The 14,342-nt window shown below is 42.1% G+C and overlaps 1 protein-coding gene across 3 annotated transcripts; it reads right to left on the reverse strand.

The window, feature by feature from the left end:
- Positions 1-1,506: 1,506 nt before the first annotated feature.
- Positions 1,507-14,081, reverse strand: TRMO (tRNA methyltransferase O). Of its 3 annotated transcripts, XM_004271468.4 has the most exons (5): positions 13,767-14,077; positions 8,039-8,213; positions 7,064-7,221; positions 3,479-4,138; positions 1,507-2,223 (listed from the first exon to the last, which is right to left on the reverse strand). In XM_004271468.4, the coding sequence occupies exons 1-5, from the start codon at positions 13,900-13,902 to the stop codon at positions 1,964-1,966; spliced, it is 1,389 nt and encodes a 462-aa protein (XP_004271516.2). In that variant the 5' UTR covers positions 13,903-14,077; the 3' UTR covers positions 1,507-1,963. The 3 variants fall into 3 exon arrangements, with proteins under 3 accessions (XP_004271516.2, XP_033287070.1, XP_033287069.2); XM_033431179.2 differs by lacking the exon at positions 7,064-7,221 and having other exon boundaries at positions 13,767-14,071; XM_033431178.2 differs by lacking the exons at positions 7,064-7,221; positions 8,039-8,213 and having other exon boundaries at positions 13,767-14,081.
- Positions 14,082-14,342: the final 261 nt, after the last annotated feature.

Consider the following 14,342-nt stretch of genomic DNA (forward strand, 5'->3'; position numbering starts at 1 on the left):
AGGGCTCCCCAAACAGGCACCAAAAAGCAAAGGCTAAACTCTAAGGTGGATGTCATTTGTGTCCCTTTCTTTTGAAAAAGTTTCCAAGATGAAAAGGAATAGTAGATTTACTTCAAATGATTAATCTTGCTGAGGGATGGAAGTTCGTAACCCAGAGATACAAATTTCCTCACAATATGACACTTGCCTGGAGACAAAAGCTCACATGGGGGACTCAAGGATTGAGGGTGGGGTGAGGCTCAAGGACACATTATATGAGAAACAGCTGAAGAAAACATGGAAGCCTGATCAGCTTTACCCTATGTGGCCTGGCCAGAGGGTGGAGTTATCAGAGAACAGATCTGATCTCATATAAAGGAAGAACACTTTAATAATGAGCTACACAGGGCAGGCATGAAGGGTCATCACCGAGGGGTTTAAGCAGGGGGAGAGGGCCAAAAACTGGGTATAATGAAAAGACTGGTGAGCTGGCAGAGAACTAAGCTGGATTATATTCAGGATTTTAGTTTTAAAATCCTGAGAATGTATATTAAAACCCCAAACAACAGAACAGTCCTCTTGCTAGAAGGCCAGTTGGTATGGTCCTAAGAGTTATTTTTTCCATATTAAATATCAACATTTTGTGCTTCAAGACCTGACTCAGTCTCAAAGTAATTTTAAGAGAAAAGAATTCAAAATCCAAAAGGGTGGATTGTACCAATGTCAACTTCCTTACCATAGTTATGTAAGATGTTACCATGGGAAGAAGCTAGGTAAAGGGTACACGGGACCTTTGCCCTATTTTTTGCAACTTCCTATGAATCTGTAATTATCTAGAAATAAAAAGCTTTTAAAAGTCAAATTAAATATACCTCCCCAAGAGGTTCTAAGTAAACTCAAATAAAACCCAGTTTGTTTCAGGAGTGCAGTGTCATCAGCCACAAATGACTCTGTGCAAGTATCCACAGGCAGCAGGGCTCATTTCAAAACCATGATCAAGCAGCTATTAAGATCTACAGTTGCGATTAGGAAAGCCTACGTCATGTTGACAGGTGCCTAATTTGGTTACACTGATCATAAACCTTCAGTTATCTGGGATCACATCTTTAAAGTCACCTATAGGCAATACATTCTTACAACTGCTTCCCGTGTGGTGCTTACACAGGAATCATGTATGGACTTAATTACTCTATCTAACTGTAATACAACAATGTGTTTGTGTCTTCTTCCTCCACAACTATGACCTGCAACAAGAATTGCATCCTGTTCATTTCATTCTATCACCAAAACCTAACTCACGATAGTTCTCAGTAAACAGTCATAGAATAAACAAGAAATAAACCAGTAATTAAGTTATTTTCTTGGACTTCTCAGAATGACTTTCTTTTCTGATACAAAGGCATCCAAAGAAACCTTAGCCTCTCTAATTTTGGAATCAGGATTAAATATTACACATAAGTGTGTGTGCATGTGTGCATGCGTGAGTGTATGGCAAAGTCTGAAACACAGGGGTTTAATCTCTAAAGATCTTTATAACTACTTGGTTTTTGATTTGTTAAGTTTCTTAAGATATCATAACTTAGTTTGATTTAGAATAAAACAGAGAGGTCAGGCTTTTTCAGACAAAAAAACCAACATGAATTGTTCAACACATCCACCCAGCTTCTGCCCAGTTAGTTTTATCAAGTGCCAAGAAGAATTGACTTCTTTCAGAAAACAGTGATAAAGCATCACCTTTGGATTCTTCAATATTAACTGATCAAAAACGATCATGATATGGCGATTTCTCCAAATTCTTTATCTCTTAGTTTATTAAAATACATGTTTTTCAAATAAATATTCTGAACAACCCAAATCAATCAAAGCAGTGAGATCACAGAGTGTTGCTTCTTTCTGCAAAGAAGGCACATCACTAGCTTGTACAGAAAATCCAACAGCCACACCGAAGTCAATTAGGCTGCCTTAAAGACTCGACGGAGGCTACTCACGATCCCAGAGGCACCAAGGACTCCGCAGGGTCACTCATCTGAACAGGCTCAGAAGCCGGCTTGATCCTTAAGACCTCTGCAAAGCCATCACCAAACCAGCACGTGACATGTGCTGTGTCTACTGTAAAGTAGAAAAGACGATCCTGGCAGAGTTTCCGTCGATATACAGACCGAGGGTCGGCTGACAGCACAGCCTCGATGGCACACCTTGCTTCCTCCGCTGACTGAAAATAGTTAAATGAAGCCTGACCAATACCTGCAATAAGAAGAACACCACTTGGGGATTCCCCTGGCGGTCCAGTGGCGACGACTCCACGCTTTCACTGCTGAGGGCAAGGGTTCAATCCCTGGGCGGTGAACTAAGATCCCACAAGCCGTGTGGGATGCACCCCACTCCCCACACAAAAAAAAAAACTGACCTTCCTCTTCCCATGAACTGTACACAGTGATGAAACAACTTTCATAAACAAAACTTTGAAAATAAAGAGATTGATTTAAAAATCAAATGTTCTGTTTAAACATAAAGCCTTAGGAAAGAATGAGTAGAACAACCATCCAGGGGCAGGTGAAATCTGACATCTCCTTGGCAGCTAACTGGCTACTTCTTACAGGAATCACCGCACCCACTTTTTAATGGGCCTCTCCTTCACTCTGGACAGCTGCTTGGAATCTGCTTATGGGCTGGAAAAACCAGATAACAATGTTTTTTAACAACCATGTATTAGAGTAAACAGGCTCCAAGTTAAAAGCCCTGTGGCCTCTTTCTTCTGCAGTGAAGTGCGTGCCTCTAGTGCTGGGACTTTATGGGGACAATTTCTTTGCTAAGACACTCTTTCCTTCTTACTCCTGGGCTCTGTGACAGAGGTCGAGCTATCCATCACCCAATAGGTGAAACAAGATGAGACATTTCTCTACTCAGATAGTGAAACAGATGAAAAAGCTCGATCTACACAGGTACAGAGCAAGCACAATTTAGCTTCCGAACGCTGTTTGAGAACTCCAAGAGCTACTGCCACACGCAAACAAGAGGCCCAATTCCTGGGCAGCAGCCGTTCTCAGCGAACACTTGACTGAGTGCCTGGCATTCACTGTGCTGAACAAACAGTTGTTGATTGAAAGCCATCAGATGATGACGTTGCCCAAGTATGATTTTATACGTCTACGTTTCTTTACAAGTCATAATCACAAATACTCTATATAAAACTGCCCTCAGGGCTTCCCTGGTGGCACAGTGGTTGGGAGTCCGCCTGCCGATGCAGGGGACACGGGTTCGTGCCCCGGTCTGGGAAGATCCCACATGCCGCGGAGCGGCTAGGCCCGTGAGCCATGGCTGCTGAGTCTGCGCGTCCGGAGCCTATGCTCCGCAACGGGAGAGGCCTCAACAGTGAGAGACCTGCATACCGGGGGAAAAAAAAAAAAAAAAAAAAAAAACTGCCCTCAGAAATAGCAAGTTTGCCTGAACCTCCAAGTAAAAGCTCATCTCTCATTCAGAAACAAGAAATGGAAAGTACCTGGTTCACCTGAGCTGAGGTGCTCAAGGTCCATCTCCGCGTGAGGAGTAAACCGGACTCCCAAGGTGGCCACGGGAGCCTCTCTCACCCAGGTGGGGACTGCACTGCAGTGGGCTGCACCGGCCGCCCTGGAAGGACAGAGAAGAGCCTCGGGCGGCATCTCCGTGCTGTGTCCTTGTGCGACCACCGCTGCTTCCCCTCTCCTCAGCCTGCTGTCTGCTTGTTCCTCTGAAACGCTCTTCTCCAGGCAACGTGGGCCACTTTGCTCTTCTGCTACCCTAGGACTCGGACCACTTCCTGATTCTTCACCCAAATCTGCTGCTCTCTCCCTGGGCTCAGGTGAGCTTTGCTGGATTTTTGCTGAGTTGTCGTGTTTTGCGTTGTTTTCTCCCGAAGTTCTATCTTCAGGACATTTAGGTTTCTCCTTAGTACAACTGTAGAGCTGTGGTTCCTCGTACCCTGAGAGCTGTTGGTCACAGCTGTCAGTCTTGCCGTCACACTGGGACACGGTATTTGGTTTACATTGGTTATTCTGTAAATTAACGTCCCCTAAAGGCTCAATCAAATTTTGTGGCGAGTCATAATCAGCTATGTAGGGCTTTATGTCTAGTACAGGTGTGCCATGAATCATGTCAATTCCAGAAAGGTATATGGCTCCACCTGTAATGTGAAAAACATCCTCTTAGAAATATTAACAATGAAGAACAGCGCAAACAACAGGAGAATCAACAACATCTGCTTAAAGCCCACCAAGCTTACTCACAATTCTCTTACGCACCAGGCCCTCTTATACCTGGTGCCAACATACAGTTTTCTTTCTACCTAGAAACCCATTCTCTTCTTTATCTGTCAAACTCCTACTTGCTCTTCAAGGCTCTCACGAAACACCTCCTTTACAGAGCCTTTCTGGCTCTTCCAGACATAAGCATTCTTTCCTCTGGGTTCCACAGAGGTACCTGTGCCTGAACCTCTCCTGAAGCCCTCATCACATGGTCTAGCAATGACCTGCTTAGAGTCTCTCCCCCTAGACAGTAAGTAGGTCCTCGAGCACTAGGTGGGGCCATCTCACCTTTGCATCACTGGGGGCTTCTAACTCTGTTCCAGACACATCAGAGTCCTCAATATATCTCTGTGGGACTGATGATGGTTTCCAATGTGTCAAACAGAGTCTAAGGTGGCCCCATGATGTCACCTCCTGGTGTATAATCCCCTCTTCTTGAGTATGACTTGATATCACTTCAGTGACTACGCTATGTTATCTAAGACTCCTGTGTTTGCTGGCAGGTTCACTTGAGAGACTCTCCCTGTGGGCTTGAAGAAGCAAGCTGCCTTGCTGGGAAAGCCTGTGTGGCAAGGCACTGCGAGAGGTCTCTAGGCACTGGGGGCCACCTCTAGGAGCTGGGAGCAGCCACCAGCCAACAACCAGCAAGAGGCCAGGACCCTCAGAACCACAACTGCAAGGAAGTGAATTCTGCCTATGACCAGAGAGGGCTTGGAAATGGATTCTTCTACAGTCAAACCTCCAGAAAAGAACTCATTCCACTTCACTGCAGCTTGGTGAGACTCTTAAGTGAGGACCCAGCTAAGCTGTGCCCATACTCCTAACCTATAGAAACATTGTAATGTTTTAAACACATAATAAATGTGTGCTGTTTAAACTGATAGTGCATGCTAATTTGTTACACAGCAACAGGAATCTAATACTCCACTGAATAATTAAACAGGGCACTTCCCTGTGGCGCAGTGGTTAAGAACCCGCCTGCCAATGCAGGGGACATGGGTTTGATCCCTGGTCCGGGAAGATCCCACATGCTGCTGAGCAACCAAGTCTGTGTGCCACAACTACTGAGCCTATACTCTAGAACCCACAAGCCATAACTACTGAGCCCATGCACCACAACTACTGAAGCCCACATGCCCTAGAGCCCATATGCCACAACTACTGAGCCCACACACCACAACTACTGAAACCCACACGCTCTAGAGCCCACGTGCCGCAACTACTGAGCCCATGTGCTGCAACTACTGAAGCCAGCGTGCCTAGAGCCCATGCTCCACAACACGAGAGGCAATGAGAAACCCCACTCATCGCAACTACAGAAAGCCCGCGCACAGCAACAAAGACCCAATGCAGCCAAAAAAAAAAAATTAAACAGAACATAAATCACCATTACCAAATATTAAGGAAAGGTCCCCTGTTGTCCCACTTATACAGCTGCTGTTCAGTTCCTTCTACTGGGGTAAAGTCTACTAACTTGATCCTTGGAAAACTGGCCCAGTGAGAATCAAAAACTGCATGTGATCACATTTGATCCTATCTCCATTTGAGAAAAACATGACTAACAAAGGAATCTGATTTCTAAAACATGCTTATTGGGAATGAATCTGGAACTTTGGAAAGAAGATTTTGGACTTTCTAAGTGATGGATTATGCCTAATAATGTCTGCAAAAGAAAGAAAAGCACTGGGGCACAGGTGAGAGTTCATGGGATTTGAAGTCAGACAACCCCCTGGCTGGATGCTATTCGGTAAATTATCAAACATCAAAGAGCCTCAGTGCCCTCATCCATAACATGGAGACTGCTACCTTATCAAGCCCACGAGCCACTGTGAGATACCATACATGAACACTCTTTATAAACTGCAAAGCACCACACAAGCACTAGTCATCCTCATAACGCTTATTTATAAGAGTGTCTACAGCGCTACTGTGTTTGCCTTTCACCTTTCTGATTTGATCTTCCCCATTAGAATGCTAAGATCCTCTGCAGGGCTGGGATTTTTATCTAATCTGCTTGCCACTATATCCCCAGCACCTAGAACAATGGTTGGCACATATTCAGTGCTCAGAAAATACGTGTGGGTTGCACGAACGATCATAAAACGTTCCAGTACTGTTACCCAAGTTGTGTGTTACCCAGCACACCCAAATGCGCTGATCAGGTCCAAGGGATTCAAGAATGGGAGGCTTTCAGAAATGAACGGCTCAGTAACGTGTTTATATATGAACACGTAGTTAAATCTGGTATTCTACACAGGTTCTCCCACAATCTGACAAATGTTCAACCTATGGTGTATTCATCCCAGACCCTCTGCCTCACATCACAGTGGACAGCGGCACTGCAGCCACGATGCACGTTCATTTCCTCAGGGCTGCAAGGAAGAAATGATCCACCACACTGTGGTCAGATGTGCTGACCATATATGCATGTGCAACCAGTTACTGTGCGTTAAATTTTGAGAGTGTCCAGTAATTTTTAGATCATTTTATATTTACTGCATTCCAAGTCAGAAAAAATTTGGTTACTAATTTAATGATTATAAAATCTTAAGAGTTACTTTTAAATAATTTAATAACTTCTGATAAATATAATGATATAAACTAACTCTGAGCATCCTATGAGAGCTTATTCCAAAGTGTTTCAATGCTGACATTCTTTTAATCGTTTCATTTTCCTCAATGTCTGGTGGTTCACAGGGGCTAACACCATTGGTACTTGTCTCAATAACAGCCAGTGCTGAATACTATGTTGATTTTATAAGACTTCTTTTGGTTAAGGAAAAAGTGGTAAAAGTACAAATTACCTTCGACCTTTTCCAGTTTGGCCAGGGTCAGTCCTATCGCATTGGGACGATGTGGGCTCCTTGTAGAGAAAACGCCAGTCTTCACACCATTCAGCCTAGGAGGCTGCACTTTTGCCTTACAGCTCAAATGACCATTTTTGTGAAAAACAAACAAAATCCTATTGAAAATAAACCAAACCACTGAGTAAGAAAAGAACACAGTCAATCTATCATAATGATTTGAGCGAGAAAAAAAACTTTAATTCCCCACAAATTAAAACAGAAAGAATGCTTCTAATGATACTAAAATATAATCAGTGGGGGAAAAAAGAGTAATATCATTCCCGTTTTTTGAAAGAAGACAGTCTTATCTCTATATCCACTGCCCGTAACACAATGACTGGCACATGCTAGGACCTTAACAGGCTTTTGTCAAGTACCTGAATAAACAATATTTCATGGGTCTAGAGCAGGGTCCACAAACCTTTTCTGTAAAGGACCAGGCGGTAAATATTTTAGGGTTTGCAGGTCAACAAGTCTCTGCTATAAATAATTCAACTCTGCTGTTGTAACACAAAAGCAGCCACGGCCAACACATAAATGAATGCACGTGGTTATGTTCCCATAAACTTACTTACAAAAACAGAAGATGCGATGGGTTTGGTCCACAGGCCATAGCTTGCTGACCTGTGGTCTAGAGGACAGAATAATGACCCACGGACAGAATCGAGAAGGTCTACAGATTTCAGCTCAACAGAAGTCATTCAACAAAACTGGAACCAACTGCAGATGGAATGTGCCCCTCAGTGGATCCCAAGCTTCCCCGAGGGTGTCCAAGTTATGCAGACAATCACATGCATGAATATAGTACAAAAATCCCATGCAATAGACAAGGGTGGTCTGGATGGCAGTCTCCAGGGTTGCCTCCAACTGGAGTACTTTACTCAAGGGCAAGTTATGGTCCAAAGTACCATTTCTAACTATAAAACAACTTACCAAACATGAGAAAACTGTTCTAAGCCCATCAAGGAATGTTCAGGATTATTAAAGATGCTTTTTCTAATCCTCAAACAAGCCCGTGAATGACTACAAATGGATGGCTGCCTTGGAGTACCATTCTTGGCCGAGAAACAGGATTCCAAGTAACCAATTGGCTCAGTTAAAAGATTCCCTACAGAAGAAAATTAGATAAGAAATCATTAATGAAAAGGTCAAGCAAAGATGTAGGAAGACATGTTTTCTTTAATGCATCAATTTCATAGTTCTAAAATCTATTAGATGTTATACAACTATAAAATAAGATTCTTATAGTATTCAAAAATACATATAAATATCCTTATCATTACATATATCATTGTTATCAATACATCCCTTTAGATAATAAACTGGAAAGAGTATTGGTCTAAGAAAGAATGAAAGGAAAAATTCATTTTTAGAAGAACTACTATGACTATAATTCAAATTCTATGCAACCATTACTACATTATGTGACCTTGGTTAGGGCTAAGAGGGTATATCAAACAGAGGGAATAAGCTGCACAAAGTTAAACGAGAAATTTTATAGCATAAGCAGGGAACAAGCCATTTTGATTGCCTGGAGTATGAAAATACAAGGCAAAGAATAATGAAAGATAAGGAGACAGAGACTGTATATAGGTTAAAATGCTTTCAATTGAAAACAACAGAACACACGAAAAAAACTAGTTTAATTAAGCAATAAAGGGAGTGTATGGGATCACAGTACTAAAATATCTAGAGGCAGTATAGATTTCAGGTTAGGCTTGCTCCAGCAGCTCTCTGCCCCACTAGAATGTAAACTCCATGTGGGCAGGAGTTTTTCTGTCCTACTGATTGCTACGTTCTCATTGTCTAGTACTTGCCTACAAGAGGATAGGTACTTTAAAAATTCATGCTACATGGAGAAAAGGATTATGTAAGTCTAAACTGATTAAAATGGAAAGTGAAAAAGTGAAAGAAGAATGTGTGTAACATAATCCTATTTATGAAAATTTTATGTATTTACCTAACTAAACATGTACATATGTATGTCTAGAAAGCTATCTAGAAGGATATTCACCAAAATTTTAACATTGGTTAAAACTGGTGGAGACTTTAAACTGTGTCCTTTTCTGTTTAGGCTGGTTGTAATCTCTCTGATATTGGTATCACTGCACCATACAGGCAACAGTAAAAAGTCATCAATAATTTATTGGCACATTCTTCTATTGGGATGGTCGAAGTTAATACAGTAGACAAATACCAAGGAAGAGACAAAAGTATCATCCTAGTATCTTTTGTTAGAAGTAATAAAGATGGAACTGTGAGTTAAAAAAAAAACTGGTGGAGGGATTGTTGGATTATTTTTATATTCAACTCTGTAATTTCTATAATATTTGAAAATTTTACAATAATTACAAATCATTTTTAAAATGTTTTAAACCAGTAACTCAAAAGAAGAAAAAACTGGCCAGGCAACATCAATATAGGTTTAAAGTAGGTATCTGCAACTAGCATTTTGAATTTATAGATAACTTTTTTTTCCACATTTCATGAAGGCTGTATTAGCTTCTTTTAAGAGATGATATAAAGACATTCTAGAACCTCATTTTATTTCCAGTTTCCATTAAATCTATCCTATCAGCACAGGTGGGCAGTGAGACTATAGGCCTGTCCTTCATAGCACCTTTTGTGACTTTTCACTTATAAAAACTAAATTACGTGATACATATAAAATATTACATGCAACATATATATAATAAAGCATAAGGTTAAAATGAAATCCTGTGTACCACCACCCAGCCCAAAAACTAGTGCTTTACCAACAACTTGCATCTTTTTATGTTGCCTCTCTCCCTACCTTTCCCCTGAATGTGCCTGAACAAGAGCCTGAATGTGGTCTTTATCATTCATTTCTTTTCTTAAATATGATTTTATCACATGCATATGCATGCTTAAACAACGTTTCATTTATTTTGTCTTTGAGTTCTATAAAAACTGGTATGTTCTCAGACTTGCTTTCTCTCTCTCAATATTATGATTCTAAGATCCATCGACACTGCGTCCGTTTTTGATGACTTTACATTTCTTTCCAACTACATTTACAGGCACTCTTTTTTTTAAACCTTCACCTATGCTCTGTGGAATTGATATAGTAAACATCTTAAAGGTGAAGGAACTGAAGTCAAACAATTCTCTGGTGTTCATAAAAATATCATGAAGAAAAATGGCCAAAAAGGGCTCCTACCCTAGTCAGTTATGTTCTGTTTTATTTAACAAACACTTTCCAAGTGTCTACAATTGCCAGACATTGTGCTAAGTTTTGGGAAAAAATACAAAACAAGAACTCTTTTCACAGTGGAGTTAACAGTTGATTGAGAGAAACTCACAATATGCTTCAATATCATGGGAAATGTCTTATCTGTAGTAATGATCAAAGACTTTTGCCTTTGACTATCTGATTGGGGGTCTACAAGTTTATAACTAACTTGAGCTATCATTTCATTGAATCAGTCTATACCTGTTTTTCACAGGCTATACATATGCTATGATAAATATAAGTTGTAACCAGTTAGATTTATTCCAACCCTGTTTGTTCACCTCTGTAAGAACATAAGCAAGATAATACTGGGTAAGCAATAAACTGAACGAGCTACATTGGAAGGAGTCCCTCAGCTATGTCACTCTCAAATGTTTGGGACAACTCTCAACATATCAACTATCCATCTAATAAACGTCGGAACTTAACCATATTCTAATACGTCTGGAACTTATTTATTCTCTGTGCCCCGGTTCTTGGGATATTAAATGCTATGAAATATAAATGCTCAATAATTTCCAAATATAAATTCTGCTTGAATGCTCTCCTTGAAGTGGAGGCCTGAGAACGTCCACCCAAGGGAATTCTGATCTTCTTCCTCTTGCCTCATATTTCAAAAAACAAACAAAAAGAAAACATTAAGCACCTACCATTTGGTAAGCACTGTGCTGAGTGCCTGGGAACAGGCATAAACAAGAACCAGTTCTCACCATCAACGTGTGCAGTACATTGACAGAGTGGACAAGTAAATCAACAATTAAATCAAACTGCCTTACATACATGCAGAATAGGGAGAGCACAGGTATGCCAGAGTAGTACTGGCATGAGAACCACATGGAAAGAGGGAGAAGTTTCCCTGGGGCCTATGGCTGGTATGAAAAGAGAAAAAGGACAAAAACAACACAGGGCCGTAACACTAGCTGTGTGACCTTGGGCAAAACTGCCTACCTCTCTAAATCCAGTTTTCTCAGCTATAAAACAAGGATAATCATCCTATCTTGGAAAGATGACTAAAATATGTAAAGTACCTAGTACAACAGAAGGTGCTCAGCAAGGAGAGATTTTTAAAGCCCTTACACAGGCTTTTCCCTCAATTTAACAATATTACAACTGTACTAACCATATAATTTAAAAAAACCCACAAGTTATTAACGCAGAGGCTTTCTGTACACAAGTCTTATCAACAAGTCTTGTGCAGACAGAAATGTCCAGGTCCTTTCCACCTCTTGCCCAGACTATTAAATTACCCTTGTTATAATTTGTCTTCCCTCTGCCAGTCCCTCCCCTCCTGAAAACACACTACACCAGTCCTCCAGATTCTGAGTTCCTTATGTCTCGCTACTCTCTAAACTTTTTGTTTCCCACTATTAACAGTGTCATATTTCTTTTTTTTAATTTTTATTATTTATTTATTTAAATTTATTTATTTATTTATTTTTGGCTAGGTTGGGTCTTTGTTGCTGCGCACAGGCTTTTCTCTAGCTGCGGCGAGCGGGGGCTACTCTTCCTTGTGTTTGTTTATTTATTTATTTATTATTTGGCTGTGCCGTGTCTTAGTTGTGGCATGTGGGAGCTTTGTTGCCACATGCGGGATCTTTGTTGCCATGTGCGGGATCTTAGTCGCGGCATGCATGCGGGATCTAGTCCCTGGCCAGGGATTGAACCCTGGCCCCCTGCACTGGGACCACAGAGTCTTAACCAATGGGCCACCAGGGAAGTCCCCCATCCAACACTTCTGACTTACAGCTCCCGGACCCCATGCTCTGTAGACCTCTGAGTCCTGCTCTTTCCTGCCTGTCAAAATATCAGACCTGGGGCTTCCCTGGTGGTTCAGTGATTAAGAATCTGCCTGCCAATGCAGGGGCACGGGCTCCAGCCCTGGTCCGGGAAGATCCCACATGCCGCAGAGCAACTAAGCCCATGTGCCACAACTACTGAGCCTGCATGACACAACTACTGAAGCCCACGTGCCTAGAGCCTGTGCTCTGCAACAAGAGAAGCCATCGCAACAAGAAGTCCACACACCGCAACAAAGAGCAGCCCACTCGCCACAACTAGAGAAAGCCCACGTGCAACAACAAAGACCCAAAGCAGCCCAAAATATAAATAATTAATTTTAAAAAAACTATCAGACCTACAATCTGGCAGTATGCAACAATTTTTTTTTAACAGGCACAACCGTTGACCACATAACAATACCTTTTAGAAATTCAAGTTAAACATTTAGAACATACACAAAGATTTTAGTTTCAAAACTTTCATTTAGAACAATGAAAACCAGCAATAACCTAAATGCCCAACAATAGGGAACTGGTTAAATAAGAGCACATCTATAAAACAAAATAGTGTGCAACTTCTCAAAATTAACATTATTAATTGCTGCCATGGAAAGATTTTCATGAATCTTAAGTTTTGTTTTGTTTTTAATAAATGTAGAGCTGGGATTCAAATCAAAGTTTTGTTTTATTCTTTTAAATTTATTTATTTAATTTTGGCTGCATTGGGTCTTCGCTGCTGTGAGTGGGGGCAACTCTCCATTGCGGTGCACAGGCTTCTCATTGCGGTGGCTTCTCTTGCTGCGGAGCATGGGCTCTAGGCACGAGGGCTTCAGTAGTTGTGGCTCGCAGGCTCTAGAGCGCAGGCTCAGTAGTTGCGGTGCACGGGCTTAGCTGCTCTGCAACATGTAGGAATCTTCCAGGACCAGGGCTCGAACCCGTGTCCCCTGCACTGGCAGGTGGATTCTTAACCACTGCGCCACCAGGGAAGTCCTCAAGTTTTTTTTTGAAGTTATAAAACAATGGTGTCGCATATCACCTCATGTTTCTAATATGTAGGCACTCAAACTATTATGGAAAGTAGACACCAAGATGTTAACAGTGGTTTTTTCTGGGTAATGGCCAACTACTTTCATCTTTTTTTCCATTTGCTTCCTCGGATTTCTAAAGTTAATATATTCTGCCCTAAAAATAGGGGTGAAAATAAAGAGAAACAAACGCATGCCATCTTTCAATGCCCAGTTTAAAACTGTTTCCTACACTTCCTGCAGCACAGGTTGCTTCTCTCTTGTGGCATTAATCCCGAATCGGCAGAACACCTGATGTATATATCCTATCTCTCATTTATGGGTGAGAACTCCCCAAGACAAAGGCTGCTACACTGCACGTGGCTGTTCTGCCAAGACCAGGCCACCTTAGCTACCAAGAACAGAACAGGAGAGATGATGTCATCCCGCTCGCCTAAGACACATCACGTGGTCTCCTAAGCACATGACCCGTGCCTTCCAATAACCAGGAAAAACGACCCACGTCCATTCTAGGTCTCGCATTTGCCGTCCCTCCCTGCAGTGAAGTCGGCTCCCTGCACTTAGGGCTCTTCGGAGTGCGGAACCTTCAGCCTCTTATAAGTTACCTGTCTCCAGAGCCGGCTTCACGCACCCGCACGAGGTCGCTGTGGGTCGAGGGCCGGTCTCCTCCAAGTCGCGCATGGCTAGTGGTCTCACAGGTGCCCACCCAACGCGTTCAAGCCTTCCGCTTCCGGTCTCCATGCATGGCGCCTGCGCAGTGCAGGAGAAGTGCGGTGCGCGGCGGGCGGAGCCGGAGGCCACCGCTAGGTGGCGATTAGGGCCTGGATCCCTCGTTCTGCTTCTGAACGTGTGTCTGCTGTATCGCGCGGACCCCTTGCAGTTGCCCGCCTTTCCAGGGCAGTCAGAAGCTCCAAGTTACCACCCTTTCCAAGGGGGGCACGTCGATGAAGATTTATGCATAAAGATGTCTCTCTCGAAATAATAAGCAACCTACATATCCAGTGCATGACGCTAATTTTTAAATAAAAAGAATATGTATATACAATTAGCACATAGCAAGATGATCGGATGTTATTAAACGTTAATTCTTCTTGAATGGTGGGAATACACAGATGGTCATTTATACTTCTCTGTATGCTCCCATTTTTCCACAAGAAAAACGATGTTTTGTCAGAAAGGAA

The sequence above is a fragment of the Orcinus orca genome, chromosome 6 (assembly GCF_937001465.1).
Source record: "Orcinus orca chromosome 6, mOrcOrc1.1, whole genome shotgun sequence".
In the NCBI taxonomy this organism is placed as follows: domain Eukaryota; kingdom Metazoa; phylum Chordata; class Mammalia; order Artiodactyla; family Delphinidae; genus Orcinus; species Orcinus orca.